Consider the following 27,471-nt stretch of genomic DNA (forward strand, 5'->3'; position numbering starts at 1 on the left):
CCCCCATACCCCCAACCACCCGCCCACTGCACCTTCCACAGGTGATTTAAACTGCATGATGAATGCCTCCCAGGACAGTTCAGTGAGTGTCTAAAGTCACAGAAATCATGTTTGAGCTTCAAAACCTTCCAAGATCCTGCCTCTGGATGTGTCTTCTATGGTTCTGTTACCTCCCTTACAGGCGTTCAGTTACTTTTGGCATCATGGATGCATTTTTAGTTATGATTGGATGGTTCCCAAACATTTTCCCTCAATAACTGACATCCCTGTAATTGATAATTGATTTTCAAAACGCCAAACCTCCATTTTTCTTTTTTACAGAATCCTGTACATTTCAGTGTTTTTGTTCCAGCTCTTCTAGCCTTTCCTGAACTTGATTACAATTTTTAAGGTTTTGTTCTTTTCAAATATAGCATCTTTTGGAGATAAGGTTCTCTGAAGTATTTAAACAAAGTAATTTGCCCCATTATGGAAATTGACAAAACAATTTAAAATGTTAAGAAAAGCGTTTTAGTTCATTGGTTCTTTGTTTAAAAGTGTACAGTCTTTTAAAGTAGGAGTGAAAAAAAAACTTCTGGGTATTTCTTTGTGACTGAACTTGTTTAAAACAATCCGATGTTCCACCATCACAAAAACATCAGATCTGTTGGGATAAACTTGTCAGGGGGCGTGACCTTTCTGCAGGACGGAATAAAAGGTCACTTCATTCTTTTGTAAGCCGTCATCAGGATTTGGGTGTTGGCATGAAGGTCAGATTTTGCAAAAACACATAAAGAAATTTGTGAAGTTTAGAGGCCTTTTTGATAAGAATTTCCATAAACGGTGTGCAGGAATTATCCACTCGGATGACTTGCCGTGCGCTGCGGCGTACAGTCAAAGGCTGTAAATCCTTCAGTGCAGATTCTCGTCGCCACCTGCCTTTTAACATTCCTCCTAAAAGACCTCTTAGGTCTTCACCTCCAGCTTTATGAGAATCTGCAACTATCCCTTTCTGTGCGTGAACTGCAGCCGTCTGCTTTTTATGGTGTGCGATGCTGTCCTGGGCGTGGTTCAGGACAGCGCATGAGGGCAGTTACAACCTGCTGGGTATTATTTTTCTACATTATAGAAGAATGGATACTACACTGTGACCACACAACCTGTGAATAATGACAAACAGCAGTTGTTTGCCTTCTGCCAGATTTTCTTTTAATGTAACAATCAGTCATGGATGACAGATTTCACTCTTGTCCGTGGCCCCTTTGTCCTTTCCGTCTGGATCGTATGTTTGATTTCTTTTAGATCCCAGTCAGGTGTGATCTGTGACCTGAGGCGATGACATTCACGTCTGCTTTTATTTAAGTTTTTCCTTCTGGCTTTGTCTGCATTTATTAGGCTATTTATTAAAGTGTAACAATTTTTCTGAGTTTTCAACATGCCAAAGATTTGATTGTGACGGTGGAGGTTTGGAAAGACTTAGTGAATGATTTATGTCTTTAAAAATGATGTGAGTAAGTCAAACTTGTCCCATGGTAGATGGTCTTTCTTCACGTTAGGGCTAGGCCACAGTGTCTTCTTTAACCTCTGAAGACCTGGATTCATATTCAGACTTTGACTTTAGACTGTTGTTTTGCAGATGACAGTGTTATTGATCAGGAAGCAGGTGAAGAACACGTCTGAAAAAGGAGAGAAAAAAGCGGATATGTTTGGATAAATGAGATGCCGGTGAAATGGGGAAGTTGCTGGGGGTAGGATGTAAAGAATTGGGTCAGGTTTAAAAAAAACAATTATTTGGTTTTGCTATATTGTAATTATTGTATTATCTTAAAGCAAAAACTTGGTTACAGTTCTTTATTGTTGGAATTCATATTTCTATTCATGAAAGTTCCACCTTCGTTCAGTTGTGTGAAAACATTTTTTTTTCATAACTGGAACCTGTGGTTATCAATCGTTAGTTACATAAATATTTCATATAATAAATTGTAAACTTTTGCAGATAAAATAAAAAAAAAAATCAGTACTTTGACAGCAATAAACAACCACAATAAAAGAGGAGGAGGAGAAGTTCAAGTATTCGACTCAATAATGTAAATCAAAAGAAATGGTGCATGTAAGAATGTTGTAAATGTTATTTTGTGCCTTTAAGTTAGTTTGCTTCTGAGAGTGCAGTAAAGAAGAGAATAACATTATAATTTGAGATTCATGTTAAAATCATGCAAAGCAAGAACAAAGATAAAATGGAGATTTTTGAAACTAAACTTTAGAATTGTTTGGATCAAGGTTGCTGTCAAAATGTCGACTTATTGGTTGATACTAGTGAATTATGCATTAGTAAACATGGTTACGTTTTTTATTTTTATCTGTGGCATATTTGTCAACTCGGTGTTAATTTTTCTTTCTTTTTTTTTTGAACAGGCATCATAAAGCATGATGCTTCACCCCAGTCCCTTTTGGTTAATGTTGATTATCCTTTAAAAATAGTAAAAAAAATTACGATTGAAGAACCAAATAAACTTTAAAAGAAGAAAAAGTTTAGAGACAATGAGGATGTAACAGCTCTCTTTTGGAGGGAGGAGGAAGGAAAGGGTCCACAATGAGTACAGCAGTAGGGTGGCTAAAGTTGGAAAAAGGCAGAAAATCAAAATAGAAATGGTTTTATCATTTTTATAAGAGAGGAAGAGATTTATGGATATATAAGAGAAGAGCTGAAAGTAAAAAAAAAAAAAAAAGAAACTTTAACCTTTGCTTTTCTCACGTTTCCAGTTTTATTTCATCCTCAGACCTTGTTTTGCTTCTTCTTTCTTCTTCTTCTTATTTCTATAAGTGTAACATTCCATTAAAAAACAACACATACCTCCAACTCTCCAAACGCAGATTCCACAGTTTGAAAGTATAAAATCTCTGAATTCAGCCATGAATCAAGAACCAGTGGGGGGTGTTGACTCATTCTTGTGTGGGGTGGATTAACAGATTCTTGTTCAGTCGTGGACCACCACTGGCTTGTTTATAGCTCTATTTTAACGACGAAAAGCGGGAAAGATTTGTTTCTAAATGTATACGTTTCATACTATGGCAGTGCAAGCTTCATGAAGACTTAAGCTACATCACAGAGATGTGTTCATCATTTCCCTTATTGGACGCTATGGAAGCATTTGTGTCTCATAATTCAAAATAAAAGTCAATACCAGAATTGCTTTTTCAAAAATATAAAAAGGAAGCGAAAGGGGATTTTTAATTGTTAATTGTTGTAACTTTGATAAACTCAATTGATGTTGAGGCAGGAAGGCAGGGAAGTCTGCTCTTTCAAGTTTCCTTTTTACAATCGAAACAAAAAAAAAAGAAAATAAATTGTTTGAATTGAAATGATTTGACAAACTAAATAAAAAAAGTTCAATCCTGTGTTTTATCAGTCTTCATGTAGGTAGGACACTTGAGGGTTTTATTTCATTGTGAAATAGAAAAACAAAAAGCTAACATTTACAAATACATAAAGATTTACTTTCATTGCTTGAAAGCAGAAGCATTTGTTTCTCCAAATTGCCGCTACATATGAACAGTAATCAGCACGTCAGTAACAATGTCATCTTTAAATTGCTGCCTGAGTGTTGCTCCAAAGCCATTGCAGTGATCCATCCAAACAAACAGCAACGGCGACGGCTAAGAACTGCCTTACCTGGATGCAGGTTCAACACCATCAGTATTAGCTAAAACTCCACTTTATACAATTTGAGCATTTAGTGATTTTTCTTTTTTTGGTTTCTGGCCATCTTTTTTTCTGACAAACACAATGTAACTGAGAAGATCACTTTTTCTAACCGATTGTTTTCTGTTTTTGTTGTATTTGAAAGGAGAACTTGAAATACCACAAAGAACAAAAAATTAAGGATTTGAACTTTTTTTTTCTCAGTTCCCCGCATCAATCTTTCATCATAAATTAGTCAACACCAAAGAGTCGAAAGGTGATATGAACAAGAGGATGAAACCAGGTGTCAAAAAATCTCCTACATGAAAGTTTGAGATTATTGAAATCCAACCTGGCTTTGCCTTCTGCAGCACTAATGACCAACAGGACGTCTCACCGGTTTGAGCTGTTTTCTGATGCTATTAAACAGTTAATTAGATACATATATATTGTTTATGATAATGATGAGGAGAATATTTTCAGACATCAACTTTAAAAGGAAAGATAGGACAAAAAAATACAGAGAAAAAGAAGTAAAAGCTTTATAAGTTCACACCCCCATGCCCTCTCTGTTATACATGAAAATGTTAATCGGGTTTAATGTTCATAAATTTCTAGATTTAACAATGTTGTTGAAAACATTAAGAATAATGAACCTTTAAAGCTAGTGGAAGACAATGTAAATAAAGGGATGATGAGATATTGGCGGAGGGTTACTTTCTTTGAAATAATACATTTGGTTATTTTCAGTGTCTCTTGCTGGCTGTAGGTTCATAATGAGATTTGTATACTGTTTTGTTTATTCAGTTTACTTAGAGGCATTTGTTGTGGCTACAGGAATTTTCAATACGCTATGCAAAGTTCGTTTCTGCATCGTAGAATGATAATGAGGGGTTGAGATTCAGACGTAGCACCACCGAAAGGCCCAGGTGTGTAATGCTCGGTCCTCCACTGTCCTTTATTCTCCTCCACGGTTGTTTTGAACGGCGCTTCTTCTTCTGGGTTGCTGTCAGCAGCACATATTGCTGCATGGACCTACAGTGCCCTCTAGCGGTTGTTAGTGGGAAACAACCGCTAGAGGGCAACCGGTTGTTGGTGGGAAAATATAGAATATATGAGCCTATTTATGTTTAAAAAAATCACAAAGAAGTCACTCCTGAGTATAAGGCGCACCAGCCAATGTATGAATGAAAAAAAAAACGCGACTTATTCTCCGGAAAATATCATTACCATGATCAAAAGACCACTAGGAACTGTATTTGACAGTGAGACTGTCATGCAAAAACAAACTTGACGCTTATTTGTTTGCGTTTTTCCTTCTAACAGGAAACTACATGCTGCTGCGAGTACTGCCCTCAGTCTACCCCAAAAGACCAGAGACCATCCACCGTTACCTTGGTGACCTGACAGCAGTGATGCCACAGCTGGAGCCCCCGGAACAACAGCACCTCATTCGACTCATTCAGGTGGTTGCAGAGCAACATCCCATCGTAAGTGCTTTGGGTTTTTCTGAGCTATAAGCGAGTCTAGTTTGAAAATAACTCGTATGAGTTGACAGAAAATTTTAAACAGTTCTTTATACATATAAGTTGGTCTCATTTTGTTTTTACTGGAATCCAATAAATTATGGAGCACAGCACATTTCTCTGCCTATTTTGGAGAAAGCTAGGGACCACATAGCAACTACCATCCATCATGGTGGTAAAGCATGCCTAGTTAAAAGACCTCTGGAATTTGTCTCCTCTGCTTTCTCACACATTACAAAATAGTTGCGCTTGAAGTCTACTTTTGTCACAACTGTTCCCAAAGATGTTCTGCATCTTTACACAACTTACTGGAAGTCATGAGGCGGTAAAACTGTTCAGCCGTCACTTTCGTTCTGTCAGAGCGGATGCAAGAATGCTCCCATATGTGACTCATAAAGAGGGAGAAGCCCAAATGACAGGACATTATCAGAAAGGAGATACTGAAAAGCTGCTTTTCCGGACGGTAAGGAGTCATGGTCGTCTCTGCTTTTTTGTCTCAGATGTTGAGCATGCACGTGCCTGCGCTGGTTAATTACCTGAGCCTTCCCTGTCTGAGTGAGGCTCTGCTGGGGGCTCTGGTGGAGGTGTCCCAGGCCTGCCCCTCCTCACTGGTCAGCTTCCTTCCAGCCCTGAGAACGCTGGGACAGCGGTCCTCCGCTTACCTCGCAAATGTCGCCAAAATCCACGGAGCTGTAGGGATCATCAGTGAGGTAAAAGAAACACAAGCGGCTCTGACAGCTTACCTGAACAAGCTTACGTGACTGAGAGGAGATGGATTCATGTAAATTCTTTTAGTGTTCTCTAACTGGACCCTATAAATGGTAAAAAGCTATAAATGACAAAAAAAACATAATACCTCACTGTGTGTATTATAGCTGGGGAAGTCCTGATCCAATCATGAGATCAGAAATTGAAAATTGATCAGAAGTTGATGTTGCATCCCGATCAGAGACTTGATAGTCAGCGCTGTATATTTCAGGTTTATCATTACAGATAAATATTCTATAAGAAGTCTGCATATCATGAATGGATCACCACATTCTTCTGTCATAAAACTCAGCAGAATAATCCACTAGTTTGAGCAGGAGGCGCACATAAACAGCTTGGTTAAGTTAGAAAGATATTCACACATTCAGACTTCCGGGTTCAGTAACTTTTAAAACTGCCAGCAAGTGTCTCTTGTGTTTTGTCTGGACTCGCTCTTGACAGCGCTCTACAAAGGCATTTCAAAAGAAAAAAGGTCGTGTTTTTGTTTCTTTTTATTAAGAATTGCTCTCTCCATGCTAATGACTGAGAGACGGCTGCCAAGGGGCCGTCCACAAAGTAAAGCTCAAGGAAAAGGGGGATTTATAAAAAACAATCCATAATCTCTCAAAAACAGCCAAAACTTCAATTACATTGAATAAATACTCATTACCATATTTATACTACAACAAACATTTTGGAAAAAAGTTGTTGTCTTTAAACTTTACATTTTTTTTGAAACACATATAAATTAATGTGTTTATAAGTTCTGAAGATATTAAAGTTTAAGTTACCAGACATTCTTTATCAACAAAATAAGTAAATGAACTATTTCTATCTATTGTTGCGCCATTTATACTTGATTGTTGAAGCTACTTCACAGAAGTGCTCTGTATATGTGCTAAATGATAAAAGAAGGTTAATTAAACAGAAATTGGGGAAAACCTGGATCTGTTTGCTTGTAAGATTTGTTCCTCTTTAAATATGTTACGAAAGTGTCGAATCGGGACTCGGTATTGGCTGATCCTCAAAATCAAATAACTCGGAATCGGGTCGGGGCCTAAAAAAAATCTGATCGGGACATCCATAATATTAAATATGTTCATTTATTGAAACAAATTCTATCAATAAGCTCTATATTTGTATAAAAACATACCAAAGGAAATCATTAGGAAGTTATTGAAACCAATAACTTCCAAAGAAGAATTTGGAAGTTATTTGAAGTTAAAAAAATAAATTTTTGATATGCACTAAAATGTAAACAAAGCTGAACATTTTTCATTTGAAAAAGGTGCAGGGTTTTAATTTCTTAGGTCAAATGGTTGGGCGATGACTGAAGTGATAATTAAGGCATCAGAAGGACAAAGCAAACAGCTGTGAGCCAGGATGCAGTGGAAGGGGAGGACACTTAATACTAAATCAACTCCTTTGTCAGATTTTCTTTTTAAAACAAACAGTTTAAAATAAGAAAAGGAGGAACTTTAATAAATAAAACCTTAGATATTTAAGAATGACAATTCTGTCGGGGAAAAAAATGTGATCAACTGATGCTTCATTTTTTTTAAGTGGGTCAATTATAACGGTATAATGTATCCTACAAAATTCTGTTTTCTGGTGGATTAAAACAAAATCCCTCTACTTTAATTCATCAATTGGTTCTTTTTAAAACCAGGTTTTCTGGCTCACATTAAGGTGATTTGACTGCTCTTACATGTACAGGCAAACACCTTCATAGAAACAAGCGGGGCTTATTTTTTATTGTGTAAAGCAGAAAAGAGTGCATGATTATAGTTTTTTTTCTCTGTTCTTCTGCCAATTTTAGTATTCCAAAAAAAAAAAAAACAGGCTTTGTTTGGGGAGTTGGCTGCAGTCTAACACCTACATCAGTTCTGAAAAAGACAACACAAAAAATTTCTAAACTGTTGTCAAAGTAGAAGAGGATAAATGAAACAAACAAAAGGATTAAACGTTTCCTGTTAAAACATCTTCAGAAGAAAATAATTTTCCTTTTTGCTGTCCTAAACCCAGATTATAATAGTTGTTGCTGTAATGTTCTGGATTTCCTGAAAACTATTAAACCAACATGTGCTAAGTGATGCGAATTATTACAGCAGACAGAAGCACAAAGGTGCTATTTACCAGATGAAAGAAAGTGGGTTGGATGTTAAATCTACTATATGTCAGCTTTAAAGACTCACTATGATTAGAGTCATGTTTTTGGTGATTTTAGGGTGGTGGGCTTACTCCGTGCCAATAACCCCGCCCACAACTCACAGGTGAATTTCTAATGAACTACTGCCGCTCTGCAGAAACTCAAAAACGACACAAGTTTTTTTCTATTTTGACTGAAAACTGCATAATTTTAGTTAAAAGAACACTGGAAACGGTTTTACAACAGATCGGAAGATGATGTGAGTGGGACTTTAAGGGTCCAACCAATCACGTTGCGTCATCTGGACTAATCAAATGTACTATTGCATGACAGCAGATTCCCATCATAGAAAACAAATATGTTAGGATAATTAGGGAAAAAAACAACATATAACAGAAGCCTTTTTTTTCCCCGCTTCTGCGTTTGAAACTGTTTAAAAACTATTCAGCAATGTCCCAAAAGAAGAACATATGCCAAACTTTAATCATGCCTCCACTCTCACAGCCACCATCAAACACAAAAACTGTGAAGCTGTATCAAATCTTTCGTAACTCCAGTTTCCTCCACATGCGGCTTCCTTCTCAATCTTCTTGTCAGGAGAAGCCGCCAAGCAAGCTCCAGCAAACACACAAATGGGCTCCTCGAGTGTGTGTGACCTCAGTGTCATGTCTTTGTTCTCACTGGAATCACTCAGAAAATACCCCCTGGTTGTCAGGAAAATGCCCCTGCAGAGGCCTCCTGGTGATGGCAGTGGAGGATACCTCCTGTGGGTTTTTGTTTGTGCACTGCATACACACATACACACATCTGTGGATGCATTTGGATGCAATTGCACAACTTCCTTGGCTTCTTTCCCCTCTTCAGGGGTTAGTCTATAGTCTGCATGTGGACTCTTTATAAATCAAAAAATATCACCAGTGAATGTAACTCTATACTCTGTTGGATGCACCATCTGAACATAAAAATAGTTCCTCTGTGCTGCTAAAACCCATTTAGAACATTAATGCTTCAGTTGTGTTCACCAGAGTCCGAACTCTTCATAAAAGCCCCAAAAATTGATTATTACAGTACATTCAGGGGTTGCCAGGTTTTGTGTGCATGATAGCTGCGGCTGTTGGAAGTTCCTTGTTTGATCCCCCATAAGTGTCAGTAAAGATTCCATGCTGCTAAAGTGTTTAGAACATTTAAAAAATCCCAATAAATAGAACAAAACTCTAAAATTTAGATCACAATGATAAAATGATGGAAAAACATATTAACAACAACAAATAAAGTTTTTATGCTAATCGGTGAAGCTAACCTTTTTTTAACTCTGTTTTTGTAGAACTGCTTTTTCATGGCCCAGTTTCAGAAAGCCAAAAAGTCTGAGACATTTAACATTTAAAACATTTTGACATCTGAAAACATTTTTGTCTAACGTATTCCTGTTGGCACTGAACAAGCCCAAATCATTGCCCCTCCACTGCCATGTCTAAGAGTTGGTTATAGCTGTTTGGATTTTCACCTAAACTAAAACTGTTCATTATATTGCTTGTTTGTTTATTTGATTTCTTTAGAGAATTTTGAAAACCAAAGCTACACCACATTTCTTTTGAATGAAGAAGCCTTTTTTAGTAATTGGTCTGTGATTATCTTTAACACTACGCTTAATTTTATTTTATTGTGATTTTAATTCTTGAACGAATTTTAAAAATGTTTTTAAAATGTAAATTAAAGTACACAACAGAAAAACTAAGTGAAAATTAGGTGCCGTTGTTGACTTTTATTGCAGTTTAGTTTAACATATGATGAATGATAATAGCAACAAAACTTAAAACTAACAAACGTCCGTTTTACGCAGCAGAAACAGCATTTGATTGGAATTCACATCAAGAAAAGTCAAATAATAATGAAAGAAAATGCAAATATCTTCCAGAATAAGGAGACAAGGAAAGAGTTGAACACTGATGCACTTTTAAGAACATTTTGCTCATAAAATGTTGGGCTAATGGCCCATAACATGAAATGTAGGCAATTTCGAAACAAGTATAAAAAATATTCAGTGAATCATGTTTTGCTGAGGAAAAGTTTAAAGTGACGCAACAAATGTATTACTGAGGGTAAAAAAAAAAGAGAAGAGTTCCATTTGTGGTCTCATGCTTAGCAAGGTTGTGGTAAGTCCTCAAAGAGTCAAATCTTTTTGGAAATGACACGGCTCTTAGTCCCAGATGAGGTCCTGATACATTTTTGGACAGAATACCTCCCGCCTGGCATGGAGTCTCCGTGTTTGGTCAAAACCCGACCCTTTCCCGGTCGTTTTCGAATATAACCTACTGAGAAACTGCCTGGCGACCACATTCTTGTCTCCTCATTTCAGACTGTGTGACAGCTGTAAGCAGAGCTGGGCTCTGTTTTTTTCCATCTGTTCCTCCAGCAGTGTGTCAGTTTATCAGTCAAACTGAGTTTTTACAAGCCGAAGGGCCTTATTTATGCCCACAGCTGGAGACATTTGCCTGAAAAACAGTTTTTTCATCTGTTGTTCCAGAGATTGAGTTAAACTGAAAACCTTTTCACCTCATTTAGACAACATGAGATTTTTTTTCGTTTTTTCGTTTTTTTTTTGGTTGTTGTCTTGAATTTATTGAATCAAAATTAACCACAAATGTTGAAATTTCATTAGATGTAGCCTGGGGAGGTTAAAAGAAGGAGTTCTTCATTTTAAACTTTGGAAAAACTGAGTTTAAACTTTGTGATTTAGCTTCAAACACATAATTCCAGCTCCATCAAAATCTAAACGTCCACTTTAGAGGATTAAACAAGTCCGGATTCTTTCTTCCAGGAAAGAATTTTCTTTTTCATCTTAAACAAAGAGCATAAAAGCACGGATGAAGTCTACATCTGAGGAAGCTCATCTTATCTGGAACATGTCTTTTGGACAGATAAGACCAAAGTAGTTTGTCCTAATATTTGTTCCACTCTATTTTTAACTGAATAAATTAGAGCTAAACAAAAAAAAAAAAAGACTAATTTACTATTTTTCATTTGAGTTTGTTTTGCCCAAAACTAAATAAGTTGAACTTTTGCTCTGACCTTAGCTTAAATTCTGTTTATGTAAAAGGGTCAGAATAAAGTCAGACATTCATGGTGGATAAAGCTTGAATTTGTTGCGTCACAATAACTCTACTAGGAATTGATTTTCTGGGTCTTTAATATGTTTATTTTTGTAGTTCGGAATGCCAGACAAAGGTTTATAGAGGGCTACAGATTGTATCTGTTGCTCTTTGTTTCTCCAGAGTCATGCTCACAGCTCTCTGCTCTACCTGGTGTGTCTTCTGGGGAGCATGGAGCACAGCTTTCACCACACCCTGCTACTGGAGATCAGGGCACTGACTGACCGATACCCATCTCTGCTGGGGGGCTGCGGGAAAGACATCTACAGGATGAGCAACTCATTCACTGCAATAGCCAAGCAGCTGGGAAGACGACTCGAGGACAGGACGGCTGCTGACTGCAGGTTGGGAGACGCAGAGTTAACTAGAGCAGCAGAACTAGAGCAGAATTTTTACACCTGTGTGAGGGCTCCCTGCTATACAAGTGGGGATATAATATGAGATCATAATTAGAAACGCAGGGCTGCCTGGTGGTTAACACCCTCACCTCACAGCGAGAAGGCCCTGGTTCAAATCCCATCTAGATCCTCTGTGTATGAAGTTTGCATGTTCTCCTTATGCACGTGAGTTTTCTTCTCAAAAAAGCTTCATAGGTTGATTAATGACCCTAAATTGTCCCTTATGTGTGAGTGTGTGGCCCTGTGGTAAACCTGTCCAGGGTCTACTGAGCCATTACCTAACAGTGGCTGGGATAGGCTCTAGCAACCCCGTGACCTTTAATAACCTATAATGAAAATCGGGTTTTTGAAGTTCCTGTAGCATTGTTTTGTGTGACGATGCAGGACGTATACAAAGAATATAAACTTAAAATTGAGTTTCTGAGTCTTTCTTTATTCGAATCGTTGGGAATCTGGAGCAGATGAAAAAAATGCAGTTTGAAAAAGAGCGTATATGTGGGGGCGGGGTTGCTCCACGCTAACAGTCCCGCCTACAACTCAGTTTCTAATGAACTACTACTGCTCTTAGAAAACGACACAGGTTATTGATTTGGGCTATAAAGTGCTTAATCATGATTAAAAAAACACTAGGAACACTTTTAAAACAGAGCAACAGAAGATCAGAGTGAGACTTAAGGGGTTGAACAAAATGGATGGATGGATGGATGGATGGATGGATGGATGGATGGATGGATGGATGGATGGATGGATGAGCCAAAGACAGAGGCACAGTTTTCCTTTTTGGACTTTAGCCTGTTTACTTAATGAGTCTTTAGCTTAAACTTGTACGCAAAATCTTTAGTTTTTTTTATTGTTTGGACCCACTTAAACTAATTAGAAATTTTAAAAACATCTTACAAATCATTTTAACTCTGTCTTACTGCTCAAAGAAAACATCAGATCATTGTTTTCAACAAGATTTTTTCCATTTCACACTATGTTTCTAACTATAACTTTGAAAATTCACATTTGCTCTTGAATGTATCAGTTTCAATGGAGTTCTGTCAGTCTATAAGGTAATAACAACTGCTTAAGCAAAGCAGTAAAGAAACGTGTGAGGGCGTATGTGTGCTTCAGTTTACATGTTCAAATTAAAAAGTTCTTCTGACTTCAGTGTGAGAATGAAATGCCATGTCCCACTTTTAACAGGAACAGTATGTGCAGAACTGGATACTTACAAAATCTTTGTTTGGGGTCTTTTGGACCAAAAAGAAAAAGGAAAAAAAAAGTTAAGGAGCAAGAATTCTAAACTGGGGACCATGTTTTTTTTAGCAAATGTTTCCATGATGTCCACCTGCCTAAATAAAACAAGCCCATAAAGAGTGAGGTGACAGAAGGAACTTGAGACAGAAAATGAGCCGACAGTTGTTTACATGAAAATGAAGACAAAAGGTAAAGCAGGAAAGATAAATGAACGTTGAGTTTGATTCTCAATATTTGCTCTCCATGTTACAGGCTGGATGAGGCATGTCTGTCTCCCTCTGCATCTCATTCTGCTGCTGGCGGAGCAGGAGGAGACATTTTAGAGCAGAGGTTACAGGTGGAGATCCAAAACGAGGAAGACAACTTGGCAGAGTTGGAGAAGGAGGTGTTGGCGGACTCCCCTGCTCCTCAGCGGCACTACAGCCTGAGCCAAGCTGTCAAAGAGGAGAGAAGAGAGATGAGGTTTAACAGGTGACTTACCTTAACATTTATGGGTTTGGTGATTGAATCAGATCAAAAGGTTTTTTATTTTTAATAGGAACAGAGCTGCTTGGAAAACTATTCTAGTACCTGAGGGGGTTTTAGAACACACTAACTTTTTCTGTTATCTTGTGGTTGAGGATTTGGATTGGTAGCATCTGCTGATTTGTCTCTATTGAAGTAAAAAAAAACGTTTTCTTTCTGATTATTTGCGCAAATAAAATGAGAGACAGAGATTCACAAAGGTTTGCACTCCAAAATGTGTATTCTTTAAAAGTTGAAAAAAAGACTCCAAAAGTCACTATCAAATACTGAGTTTTAATCAAAAATGTAATCATCTCAGTTCAGAGATTTCATTCCAGTGGTCGTGCATAGGAGTGGGGGGATAGTAGTATGGGCGTGTTCCACAGTCTGCTGATTTTCAGTCTTTACTGATATCTAAAACGTTTGTTTTGTCACTCATCTTAAATACTGCATCTTGTTTTTCTCAACTGATGGTTTCTCCTAGATCAAAGAGCCTGGCTCTTCATGAAGTTTGTTCACGCTCCATAAACTCAGACGCTGGGGAGGACGGTGAAGGGGTGGAGTTCAGCACAGAAACATCTAACCCTTTGCCCTGTCGACCCTCTGAAAACCAGGAAGTATCTCCTACCGGGAGGAAACAGACAGGTGATGGCGCCCCACCTGCTGCTGCTGCTGCTCAGTCCCACAAAGAAGCAGAGAAGTGTCAAAACGGAGAAGTAGATGCAGAGCAGGTGGAAACGGATAAACTCTTCCTCCATTTAAGAGACAATATGGAGACAATCAGAGAGTTCTGCAAAGACATGGTGCAGCAGGTCCCCACACCTGACCAGTGTGTGATTGAAGGTAATGTCAGTGTTGCTGCATGTTCTCTCTGTTCCGCAGATAAGCAGCCTGCAAACCCGAAAGACACAAACGCTTCTTTTTCTGTTTGATTTTGTGACAGACCCTACCAAAAAAGTAGAATATCAAGGAGTAGTGTATTCATTTCCATCCAAAAACGTAAACTTTCATAGAATGTAGATTAAGGGCCCACTGTTTCATTGATTTCAAGTCCTTGTTTATTGTAACATAAATTGGGCTTCCAGCTCATAAAACCTAATAAAAAAACGGATTTTAATCAATCTGAAAACTGTTGAGAAATCACCATTTACTTCTCAGTTTTTGCAAAAAGATAGAGACAAATCAATCAAAATAAAGTATTTTCTAAATGATGTCTGTCCTCAGTGCTTGGTTGGGAATCCTTTTGTGTTAATAACTGCCTGGATGCACCGTAGCATTGATGGAAGCTTGTGGCATTGGATGATAATAATGGAAGCCCAGATTTTCTTGATGCTTGTTGTCAGCTCTTCTTTGTTTTTGGTCCTGTTTGGTCCTCGTTTCCCTCTCAATAATATCCCACACATTTTCAATGAGGGTTTAGGTCTGGCCGGCTGGCAGACCTAATAGCTGACAATCAAACCAGGTGTTGGTGCGTCTGGCAGTGTGGACAGGGGCCATGTCCTGCTGGAAGAGGAAATCTTTATCCAGATCCTTAACAGAAGGAATCCTGAATGCCTCTAGAACATTCTGCTAGAGAGATTGCAGAGATTTTGGATTGACGAGAGCAGCCAGCCTCCTTAGTTATGAACTGTTGTGTCTTACCCAGACAAAGGAGGGGATCAATGATGGTCTTCTGGATAGTTAATCAAGTCTGTTGTTTTCCCCGTATTGAATCCACTGAACCAATTTACTGACATGTGGGGAATCTCTGTTTTCACTTTAGTAGATGATTTGTTGGTGAAACTCAGTTAAAAAATATTAATGTCCTGCTAAATTTGGGCAAAATCTTTCAGTTTTCAAATCTTCTGAAATCCTGTTTTCACGGGTTTTAAAAGCTGGAACTCCAATTTGTGTAAAAATGATCAAATAAAAAAAGAAAATCAATTTAAAAAGTGAGCCAGAAAACTAAATTCCATGAAGTTTAATTTTTTGATTGGAATTATGGAAATGAATATACTTTTCCATGATATTCTAATTTTTTGGAAAGGGTCTGTATGCTGTCCAGATGGCAAATGTTTAGGATTATTCTTGCTGTGAACATATCAGTTACGTCTACACATATCTGCTGATTTTTTTCCTGTCAGATATTTAGTCCAGTTAGTCACCATATGCTGTGAGATTTTAGTACTGAAACCTAAATCCATTAGCAGAAGATGTTGAGGTTCATGAGACTGGGGATTTTTTGCAGTGAAACTTGTTTTCTAGCGGAAATCGTTGAGAGGGCTGTCTCTTAAATCTGTACTGCAGAGAGTGATGCCCTAAGTCATACCCCTGAAACCCATTTCTGCATTTTTTGTTGAATAATGCATGCAGAGAACAGGATTATGATGCATGCGTTGAAAGTCTGCCTCAAAGCGCCTCCAGTTTTCCTTGCAGATCCAAATCCTCGGCTGCTGTCACTTGAAAGGGTAACCTCACCGTCTGCAGTGACGTAAAGACAAACAGACGCGCGGAGAAAAATGAGCGACGTGAGCGAAACCCGTGACATTAAGCTGAACCAGATGAATGCAGAGCTGACATGATGTACACACATGAACTGCACATTTTATGTATGGGGGGCACGCATGCCCTAGAACCAGCGGTGCATGTTGAGCAGAAAAAGGGTTCAGGGGGTTCAAGCAAGCGAAAAAGGAAAAAAAAAAGTCCCTGCATATGTGCAATTATTATCTAAATCATTCAAACACTGTTTTCCACGGTCACCTTTAACAGAAGGATCTGACATTTTTTTTTAAAATAAAGTCACACTTTTGAGCATTTTCACTTAGGACCCACTCTGATGAAAATGGTGTTTTTAACATGTTCTTGTGGATTTTTCTGATGATGGAGGACATAAATTAGAAAATTAAGCTCAAAGTTGCATTTCTGAGTATTTCTTTATGCAAAACGCTGTGAATCAGGATCAGAATGATGACTAGAGTTTGATTTACGGGCACTGTACGACAGTATTAACTGGATGTTGTGTGTACAATTTCCATTAACCCTAGAATGCACTTACTGCATGCTCGACAATGGTACGTTCCATTTTCATGATGTCACTTGAGGTGTCCATACGAGCCTCAAGAGAACTGCAAGACAGACCTGCGTTCCCCTTCAGATGCAGCCCCTCCTCCCTACGACCCTCCACGGACCTGACAGGGTCAACCCTGTGACTAAAGCTTTAGGTCGTGCAAAAAAGCTTAAAAAAAGAAATTTGACTTTCTCATCCTGTGCTTTTACGTGAAACAGACTCCAGCGGAGGCTGCGTGGCAAAGCTGTCCTTCTCCTGCCCTCTCAAGGGCCACTACTGCCTCTACGCCAAATCCAGCTTCCACCTGACCAGCCGACAACCCCACCTGTGGATTCACATCATGCTGCTGCATCTGCAGGTGCGTGGCTGACAAGCGCAGTGCCATTAAACGCTATGATTCCGAAACTAGTGTTGCAATTCCTCAAAGAAAGTGAAACATTCCTATTGTAATTTTTTAGTAAACTGTCTCCCTTGTGTTTTTTTTAAAGTGGTTTGTTCAATTCATGAATAAAATAAAATGAATAAAGTGATGCATTTTAAATTAAAAGCGAGAAGCCACAAAAGGGGTCAGGAGAGTTTTGGAGCTCACTTTTCCTGTTGTCTCTGCTGGAAGACAAGAGAGCATTGTCAGGCATTTTCTTCATTATTTTTTAATTCTGGTGAGACAAAAACTCCAAATCTAAAGCAGTGGATCTTCGTGAAAGAGTGAAGGTTTAATTGGGTTAAAATGTGCTTTAAGTTGAGTTTAGGCTCCCACACCTGGAAATGATTACTTTCAGTCAAATAGTGCATGATGGGATTCTTTTTCCAGTATAAATATTTTGGGCAGGACAGTTTTCTCAGTTTACCTGCCACTGGCAGAGCCCGAGTCATCTGTCCTCCACATGACTGTGACCCAGTGATGCATGTGCACTCGGACCTACATGCAAATCTGCTGATGACATTCTATTTCCAATTTACTGGTCTACTGAGAACACCTATGTCGGGAAAATAAAGGCGTAAAAATTGTTTTCATTCATTTATTTTGGTTAGATCACATGTCTGCAACCTTTAACACTAAAAGAGCCATTTGGGCCAATTTCAACTTGTAGAAAAATACACTTTATTCATGCTTCTGTGAACATTAAGCGATTCATTTATGATATGATGGTTTCAAATATTTCCACTACCGATCATTGAATTATAACAGTGTTACATTTTTCTAAATGTAACATCCTTAATAATTTGTTTTTACTTTTGAGAAAAGCAAAAACAAGTTCCTTTTAAAATAAAATAAGCCATGTGTTAAATTAAAATCTTCCTGTTGCAGCAAATTAAATAAAAATGCAAGAAATTCAAACATGGAATTTCCTAAAATTAAGACTTTAGAGGTTCTTAATCCATTTTCTCCTCATACTATTAAATATTTGACATAAGTGAAAAACCAATGTAATTCTATAAATTTTCCTTTGAACAGCAATTTGACACAGCAGATGATCAGAATGTCTTCTTTAAGTTGTAAGCAGACAAACAAGGTGTATATTTGTATAAACCCCTTTTGTATTTGAGGCTAACCTTTAGTTATAATAATTATGTTTATATGCATTCTTTGATGGAATGGACGGAAAAAAGGAAGAGAGTGAGAGAGTGGGAATGTTAGAGATGGTGGCGGGCAGTCGATACAATATAGTCATAAAAAAAGAGAGTCATAAATAAATTGCACGTCTTAGTTGTTCTGAAGAGAATAAAGCCTAATGGGGGAGGGTCTTTTTATGAACTTATTTCTTCATGTGATAATAATGTTTTTTGCTTCTCCCAATTGATATTTTGTCTTTACATATTTATTTATTTTATTTTATTTATTTTTTAATTATTCTAATTATTTGCAATTTTTTTCGTCAAAGCCAAAAAGCCTAAATAGAGGAACAAAAGAGCCGCTCTGGAGCCTCAGGTTATAGACCCTCTGCGTTAGATGTTAGATGCTTGTTTCACCTTCATCTCTGCCCCTCTCTTTGTTAAGATTGTTTGTTTGTTTGTTTTTGCATCATTTTAATATCCGTTTCTTTCTCGATCAGAGTAAATCCAGCGTCCCTCTGTGCACCAGAGACGAGTCTATTCAACAACTGGCCGCTCTTTGGGAGAAGACGCAGCTTAAGGGCTCCCACAGCTTCCTCATGGCCATGACCCAGCACAGCACCCCACACAGGAAGGTACTATGTGGCTTTGACGTTCTTAAAAAGGCCGTATGTCTCCAGCAAAGAGAATGAAGTCACTGCCCGAGTGGGAAGTCAAAAATAGGGGGTGTCAACCCTGATATTTGTTGTGTTTAGGTTAAGCTAATTGGATTTTCTATTAGTCAAACCTATGTACTGTTCCATGTCTGCGATTGTCTCCGTCCATGTGTTACAGAAATGAGCTTTAAGTACTGTCTGAGCTGGCATGCAGTTGGTGACAAATCATGAATAACTTCAGGGGGAAGTTTTCATCATCAACAACAGTCGCTGCAACTCTTGAACAACCCCAAAGAATCTGCAAAACCTATTTAGACTCAAATTCTCTTGCTTTCATCACAACTGTTTCCTGCGCTGGCCCTGAAGTGCTAATCACACCAAAAAAAATCACTCAACACAAAACAAATAATTTACAAAAATGTAAAAAAGAAAAACAGCATTACATATTAGAAATCAAAACAAAGTTCCAGAAACCAGAACACAATTCCAAAAACCCCATGACACCAACAATGTTTTCTTGAACTCATGCCATTCTTAGCTTTTATTATAAAACTCACTTTGAGATGTATAATATGACCTTGAGCACTACTGTGAGCCGCAGCAGTTCAGACCAAAACCAACAAACCAAATATGAATCCTGAGGAATTTGCCTTTTAATAGCCTCATAAATTCTTTTTCTCTGATTGCTTCCCGCTCTTGTTTGTGAATCCCTTTACCTAAAGAGTTAACGGGAAAAGACCCATTTTGATGAAAATTATGTTTTTGGTGTTTTAACATGGTCTTGTGGGCTTTTTCTGATGATGGAGGACAGATATAAGAAAATGAAGCTTAAAATTGCATTTCTGAGTATTTATTCAAACCGTTGTGCATCAGGAGCAGACATAAAAAGACATCTTTTGTTAACTAGAAAATAAGCTTGCAGGACATAAGCCCCCTGCTCCGCTCCATTCCGATGCAGTTATAGCTGACTAGATTGTTTTCTTCGTCTGAACTGGCTTCTGGCTCCAAACTGGACGGATGGATGGTTCCAATATTGCTCGTCATTTTTGTTGTACCGGTAATAGTAGGTTGATATTGTAAGGGGCCGTAAGCTAACGGAAAAGAGTGTAAACAAAGGGATGATGGGTAATTAGCCCTTTCCACAACTCAGAGGCGAATTTCTGATGAACACCTGTTTAAACTGTGTCCTAGAATACAACAGGTTTAATCCAGTAGAATCATAACTAAAAGACCCCTGGGAATGCTTTAAAAACAGATGAAAAGAGAATCTGAGTGGATCTTTGAGACATGTGACGGAAGTGAACGACTTGACATGCATCAAGAGTGAGTCATAGATGGATATGGACAGAACCAGGTAGTTTTCCAAAATAATACCTTCAGCTGTAGAAAATAAACAAAACAGAAATGATTTAAATTACAGAATTTTATTTTTTGTCCGCTATCCGGTACCAAGCGACCCACGGACTGGTACCAGTATGCGGTCGGGGAGTTGCAGTGTTAAGAGGAACATTTCCAATAAAAGAGTGGGATTGCTGTATCTAAGCAGAAAGAAAACGCCTATAGTTGCTTGCCTTTTCAACAGAAATATTATTTATATCAGTCTTGTAAAGCTTGTAGCTGTTCATAACAACGCCCTGTCAAACAACCAGCTCCTGCAAGCTTTCATTCAGAATTACCAGAAGTTAGTTTGCAGCCGTGTGAACCACAATAAGCAGCACAGAACCAAATGGAGAAACCACAAATTCATTTCAACAAGGTCACTCATTTATGCCACACATCTGTTGAATGTGACCTCGATATCTGACCAACCAGAACAGAACAAGAAATCCAGAGGTTTCTGAGAAAGTGGGTTGTGGGAAGAGCTGCACCATTTAAAAGTGTCAGATGATACGAGAACATTAGGAGCACGTCAGCTTGCATAAAGATTTTTGGGAAACAGTTGAGCTGTATTTAGCATCTGAGCTTTGCTCATTGCTGGAATGGAACAGTCGTGTATTTCACTGACAGTATTTACCTTTTTTGTCCCAAAGTGGTTTAGCAGACCTGTTAAAAAAAGGCAATAATAGATGTTTAATGTGTGTACTCTAATGACAATGAGTGCCAAAAATAACACAAATACATCACAACAAGAAGACGGAGTTTTACAGAAAAATAGAGAAGAAGGTCACAACCTTTTTGTCTTCCTCCATATGAGGTTTTTTTCTCAATCAGAGAAGCTTCACTCGTGCCTCCGTGAGCCAATCAGAAACACATGTCCGACAAGTACGATGCAGAAAGGCTTCGCTTTCTGGACCGGCGAGGAGGTTTAAACGGAGACGGCGGGGGTTTTACGAGGCTTCCGTGATTTAAGCTGGATTTATGTTCGGCTCCTGACAGTTCACTTTAGCTCTTTTATGACACAGAGAAAATAGAAAGCTGATGGAAGGGAGAAGGGAAGGCGTGGAGGGAGGTAAGGGCAACAAAAACCCCAGTTCAGGATGGATAACAAAAGGGGGAATGTGTGCCAAAAAAAAGTGGGGGGTTCACTTTGAAAGATGTGGGTTGAAAAAGATGAAAATCCAGTCTCTGTAAGACATCACAGTCTGAACATCAATAAACAATTTTGTATTAAATCATTTTCAGGTGGTCATTATGGTTAAATCAGTGAAACGTGGATAAGAAAAACACACAGGAGTAAAGTTAATCATAGAGCTGGAAAAAAACGACAATTAACCCGGAAAACTCTTTATTTAAAACGGTTTGAAGTTAGAGAAACAGTTGAAGAAACAAAAGAAAGGGTGAGAACTTTCAAAAAAAAACAAAAAAGTTGGAAAAGGCAAAGAGGGCAGAGATATGCAAAAGGAGAGAGTCCACATGAATTGTTTTTCCAACAGTTTTTGTTGATACAAAATTGTGGTTGCGAGAGTCGAGGAAAGTGACTTGCAGCCACTTAATGACAGGGCAGAGGCTGATTAGATAAAGATGTTTAAAGATGGAAAACAGGAAATTGTTTCCCCTTCCTGTGACTGTTTATACTGGATTTCCTGCGTGGCTTCTCTTTGTGCACAAACACACTTACAGATGAACAAGACAGAATTAAGTTTTTGAAACTAAGGTCTCAGTCACAACTGCCCTCAGGGGGGAATATGGGCTGTCTGCAAAAACAAAATGGTCAAACATGTGAAAGGCACCCAGGTGGCCCAGTAAATGGCAAAGTTGTAGACAGCTCAGTGAGTCTGCGATAACATTCATGTACTTTGTTTTCTACAAGCATACTGATGACAGCTCAAAATGATCACTTAAACAACATGTAAGGGTAAGTAAGAGTGAAGTAGGCGAGAACACAGTCGTACGGATTTTTAATTTTACAAACCCCTCATTGCGCACAGAGTCCTTATCAAGTGATAAGTTCTCTCTCCTTGCGAGGAACCTGACTGTTATGCTACGCTCACACCGGCTTTGGTAACGCATGTTTTCAGGCGACCGCGTCCAATGAATAGTCTTTGTGAAACGCATGTATATTAGCGTTTCGGGCTTCCGTGTTCAAAACTCTCGCATTCATGCATCACTACGAAAAAATCTGTTTTTGGGCTTTACAAACAAAACGTGCATTCACTGAATGCACGTTGAACGTTAAACCAGTTGAACTTTGATCAATCGGGGATTTGGTAGTGACAAATGGGTAGTGTCCTTTTTAAATTTGCAGAAGTTATAACTGTTTGAAATTGATCATGGAGGAGCAATGAACAATGGCAGTTTGTGCCCCGCTAGAATTCTTTGACACTAAGTCTTTCAGATATCGAAATAGAGCTGTGAAAGAAAAAGCCCTGCAAGATTTGACATTTGGCACCAAGCTCTGCTAGCTGTAGGTGCATGTGCTTGTTTCGGGTAGCATCAGTACTAGGGGTCAGTACTGATGACTGTACTACTGACTAGAGTGTGGCATAAGGGTCCCGTACGACAGCATTACCCATACGTCATAAGTGCATGCAACTTTTATTACCCTTCATAATACACTTACCACACATACAACAATGGTACTTTGATGAACTGCAAGACATACCTCCCTTTAAGATGCAGCCGTTCATGTCTACGGTCCTTCACTGGCATGGACAACCCAACCCCCCCTGGGGGCTGACCTGTACAGGTCAGCCACCCTAGAGCTTTAGTAGAGTCTAAGGAGGGGTCTGAATCTTTTTTTATTTATTCTTGTAGATTTTCCACGTTTGTTTCCATCTTTGTTTTTGACGCTGTGACTTTAATACCAGATATATCTGTGAAGAATCTCAATCATCCAGGATTGTATACCGGTTCTGTAATACCAGAAGGGCAAACTAACTAAGTCCAGATGTACCTTTTCAAACTTTTTCTGATTGGGTAAAGGAAAGTGAGAACAGACAAACGAATTATTGCGGGGTCATGCTTGTCCTCTTCGACTGTTTCTCCGCAGCATCTTGGTCCTGGAGTAACATAAAGGATGAGTCAGATAATGTACTGGTTACCGTATGTTTTCTGTGCAGAAAGCAAGCTTTGGCATGTTGGGGTACAAACGCTCTACTGTTCTAATGCTTTGCGATGGGTTTGAGCTCCAAAGAAAGTCCCGCACGTTGTTGCTCAACCTCTGAGTCATGCTTTAACTTTCCCCCTCTCCTTCCCTTGAATTTTCTTTTTCTTGGAGCTTTTTTTCATCAGTTGGCAAACACTTTTTTTAAAATGTTGTTCTCTGAATAAAAAACTATAATTATGTAGAAATAACAAGTTTAGGCAAACTTGAGTGGTTAAGATGAGCTCCAGAAGCCTGTGACGCCATGTAGGATGAAGCAGGCACTGTATATATGATGCTCATATTTATCTCCATCAATGGAATATAGTACATTTTCATCTCAAACTTGCATCCTTTATTTCATACTCAGGAGCTGGAGAACCTTCAGATCCAGCTGGAGGAGGTCCGATTCTTTGACCTGTTTGGTTACAGGGAAGACCAGCGGAGCTGGCTCTGCTTCATGTGCAACAACCCAGAGAAGGCCACAGGTAGCCCACACACCTACACAATAGCTGCCCTCTGAATATCAGAAGTCAACATGTTTTTTGCTTGTATGCGATTGAACACACTTTCACTTCACTTTTAGCTGTTTCGGTCATGAAAAATAACATTTTACTTTAAAAAAAAACGTAGGATACCTGAGCAAAGACAACCTGCTTAACCATGGTTTTGTGTCAGTCTCAGTGCTGTGACTCCATTGTAATTCTTTTTACACTTTATTGAATTCAAACTGTCAAAACAGTATATATGTTCACTTTAAATGTTTTTGCTGTTTGTGTTTGTTTTTGTTTCAGAAATGGACCACTTTTGCTGTTAATTAGATTAAAGAACATTTAACCAAAAGATGAAAGGGAATCAAAGTTCTTTCTTTGTATGCATTTAGTATAATAACAGAATAAAACTAAAAATAAAATAAAACATGTAGTGGGAACATAAGTATAGCTTAAGGGGCACTGGGTAATTAACCTTTATTGACAGAGGGACGAAGACAGAAGCAGCTGGATGAATTTGGAGTCATGTACAGTGAAAGAGTTGTACACATAAACCCTGAACCAAAACATTGTGTGAGAAAAACTTATTTTCTGATCTCAAAAGAAGAAACTGTTATAAGGTTCTTCTTTTTAAAAATGTATTTCAGCCTACATGTGGAAGAATTTGTGGCTTGAGTTATAAATATTGTAATGTGTAAAAGTGTTTATGTCTTAGGATTATGATTGTAGCTATGAAAGAAAGATGTGATCTTGATTTTGTTTTTGTAAGAAGATGAGCATTTCTTTTTAATTTAATTTTTGTGTGTCGGTCAGAGGTGATGATCGTAAAACTACAGTAGATCTATGGTTTCAGCCTCAGGAACTGGTTTTAGGTTTTAAATCTGCCAGTATCTGTTTTGTTTTTTTTCAGCCTAAATGGAAACAGTTCTTAGTTTTTACGTGTAGAGTAAGGCCGTTTTAAACAGATGGTTCTGAAGAATTATGGAGGTAAAAATGAGTGGGACTGGCTTTGGAATGAAGATGACGTTTCACTAATGAGTAGCTTTAAAGTTGCATGACCGCTCAGATCTTTGATGGCAGCTAATAAGAAGCCAGCAGGTTTTTCAGGCCAAAGGCAGAGAGGAATCCGGTTGGGATAAAGGTTCAGGAAAAGTTTTAGTTAACCTTCTTTTTTGCTTGTTGATTTAAAGCAGGAGGTAAAAAAGAGATCTTATAAATGTCTTTACATAACTTAAATGAAGGTTATTATGACAATTAATAAATAATAAAACGGAAAACTATGGACCCTTAAGTAAAACTCAGTTAGGGTAAAATAAATACACCCTAATTGGTTCCACAGGACTTGTAGTTTGTTTATACCTATTATTCAGAATAAATGCTTCATTCAGTGAGTACACTTATTTTCCAGGTCACTTAAATCTCTCACAGTTGTCAGCAATAATAAAGTCAACTCATAAATAAAAAAATAAGTCAACCTTTTTCTAAGGTTAATTTAAGTGAAAAATCCTTAAAACTGGAGGGTCATCAAACATTTACTATTATTTTATATTCATTGTTTAAGTTCTGAATTTCTATCTTTTATTTTTTACTAATTTAAGGTTTGCTTCCTGATTTTTTATTTATTTTTCAGCAGCTAGCCGTCACTGCTTTAGGAACACTTAACAACACATTTGGAGCTAATGTTCCAAACACTTGAAATCATTTTCATTTTACTTTAAGCACCAAAGCTTAGCTCAGGTGTGTTTTTTATCTTTATTAATTAACAAAAGTGATTCCCATATACAAAAAAAAATGGTTTAATTTGTAACCCTTGTGCCATCCTAGGCACTTTAACATTGGGAGTTGGGTCATCTAGACCCACTAGACAGTGCTCTGAACCTTTTTTCTTCAATGATTTGTGATCTTCACTGGTGTCCATGGATTACATGAAATCTTTCCACCTTTATCCACCTTTGTCATGGTAGGAACAACACGTCAATGTAAGGGTGGGGTCATCTAAGATAGCACAAGGGTTAAAGGTAGGTACTCTGGGACATTGCTGGTTGGATGATAACGTCTATTCACCTTTTCAGTCAGTCATGGTAATATCTTCCAACAGATGATATTTCTTTAAGCTTCTGGCTTAAAGTTCAGTGATTCCTTAATCAACTGTTCTTCACAGTTTGGGTTAAACATCCTTCTGTTTTCCCTCATCTTCAAAACTCTAACATCATCATCCAACCAGTGATGTAACATAATACCTACTTTTGTTTTTTTTAATATTTATTTTTAATTTTTTTTAACATTTCACTTATTTTTGTTTTACAACATTTTTTTTTGCTTTTTGGTTTCTGTTTTTTATTAGTTTTTTTTTAAGATATAAAGATGTTTTTCTATTATTTGCTTATCTTTTTAAGTTGTTGTTGTGATCTTTGTGTCTGCATTATGTGATTTGTTGATTTGATTTGCACTTCAGGGCCAAAGTTGAATGATGGTTTTAAAAATGGCTCACAGAATCTAAATATTAAACCAAAAATGAAGAACAGTGAGCTGATGCTTTATCTCAGCAATATTTTGAGTCTCTGAGAATGATGCACTTTTCAGTTCTTTGTTTAACTTCATTTGATTTATTATACACAGCTGCAAAGTGGGGAGCTATGAAGTGAAGTTTAATACCTGAATAGAAAATGTTTACTTGAAGAGGAACTTTACCAGCAGTGAAACATCACTTTTTGGATAAACCATCTGGCAGGGTTCTGCAGGAACTAAAATTAGGAATCAGATAGGATTACAGCGCAGTTTGTTTACATGAAAATGTCCATAAACTGAAGAGCACAGCAGCTCATGTGACTCACGTGAATAAGGGCAACTATGTTAAATTACATCAGTGAATCATCTCTTCAAACAAGGGATTTGGAGTCGGTCTTGGAGAAATCTGTCATTTTTCCATAATTTCCAGACATCTCAGTTTCTTTTACAAAAGCATGCTTTTATTTTGAAGCCAACATGGTGATTTTTTAATGCAGTACTCTAATAAAAGCTTTCTGGCCTGACCTGGAATCTCAAAAGTCTTTCAGAATGAGCGTAAATGACTCATGTTTTAATGGTTGATGACGTAAAAACCAAATTGAGATGATGAATTTTTTTTCAATCATGAAGGACAGACTGGAGCCAGTAGTTACAGCAACTCTACTATACTTGATGTTATACTGCCGACTTTAATGGCCAGAATGTCTTTGAAGTGCGCGCTAATGACCTGTGTGTGTGTGGGTGTTGTGTGTACTATGGTTTTTTGCTCCATTTTCACTCTGAGGGGCTTCAGATTGTGGACCTTAAGGACGGAGAACAGATGTGTCCAAATTCATCTGCATCATCTGAAATTTAAAAAATGACTTTGTCCGGATATTAAAGACCTTTTTCAACCTGAGCTTCTTTCCAGATCAACTTGTGACGGCTGCTTGAGTCTATAGTTATCCAGGGAAGCTGTAAACATGTGGATTTGCACAAAAACATCTGCAGATGTACATCCAGACCATAGAGCAAAGGCATGGAAACCTACAAGAGGATAATTAAATAGGTTTAAAGGTAATTTATAGTAAACGGTCAGGACAGAGGGTTGTTTAAAGAGTTCAGGATGAGGACTGGTCAACTTAGCGAGGACTTGAATGACAGGAATTCCTGAATGAGGCTTGATTATCTTAATGTGAGCCTACCTGATGGAGTGTGTCATTCAGTTTTGGACTATGTATTGGGTTGAAAGAATTTTTTTCTTTTTATTTATCAAGGGCCACAAAAAAACCACCTCTATTTAGACAGACTCCAAGTTTTGAATATGTGCCAAGTCCCC

General features: G+C 38.0%; 1 protein-coding gene across 2 annotated transcripts in view; it reads left to right on the forward strand.

Annotated features, from left to right (window-relative positions):
• Positions 1 to 27,471, forward strand: part of veph1 (ventricular zone expressed PH domain containing 1) — a 73,097-nt gene that overhangs the window by 38,973 nt on the left and 6,653 nt on the right. For both annotated transcript variants that reach the window (XM_023961681.1, XM_020708427.1), the window contains 8 exons: positions 4,988 to 5,151; positions 5,688 to 5,897; positions 11,356 to 11,576; positions 13,125 to 13,343; positions 13,861 to 14,219; positions 16,641 to 16,780; positions 18,477 to 18,611; positions 23,525 to 23,642. In XM_023961681.1, the coding sequence (XP_023817449.1) occupies positions 4,988 to 5,151; positions 5,688 to 5,897; positions 11,356 to 11,576; positions 13,125 to 13,343; positions 13,861 to 14,219; positions 16,641 to 16,780; positions 18,477 to 18,611; positions 23,525 to 23,642 (1,566 nt within the window). The remainder of the gene's footprint in view (positions 1 to 4,987; positions 5,152 to 5,687; positions 5,898 to 11,355; positions 11,577 to 13,124; positions 13,344 to 13,860; positions 14,220 to 16,640; positions 16,781 to 18,476; positions 18,612 to 23,524; positions 23,643 to 27,471) is intronic.

Source organism: Oryzias latipes, chromosome 13 (genome assembly GCF_002234675.1).
Source record: "Oryzias latipes chromosome 13, ASM223467v1".
NCBI classification, from domain to species: domain Eukaryota; kingdom Metazoa; phylum Chordata; class Actinopteri; order Beloniformes; family Adrianichthyidae; genus Oryzias; species Oryzias latipes.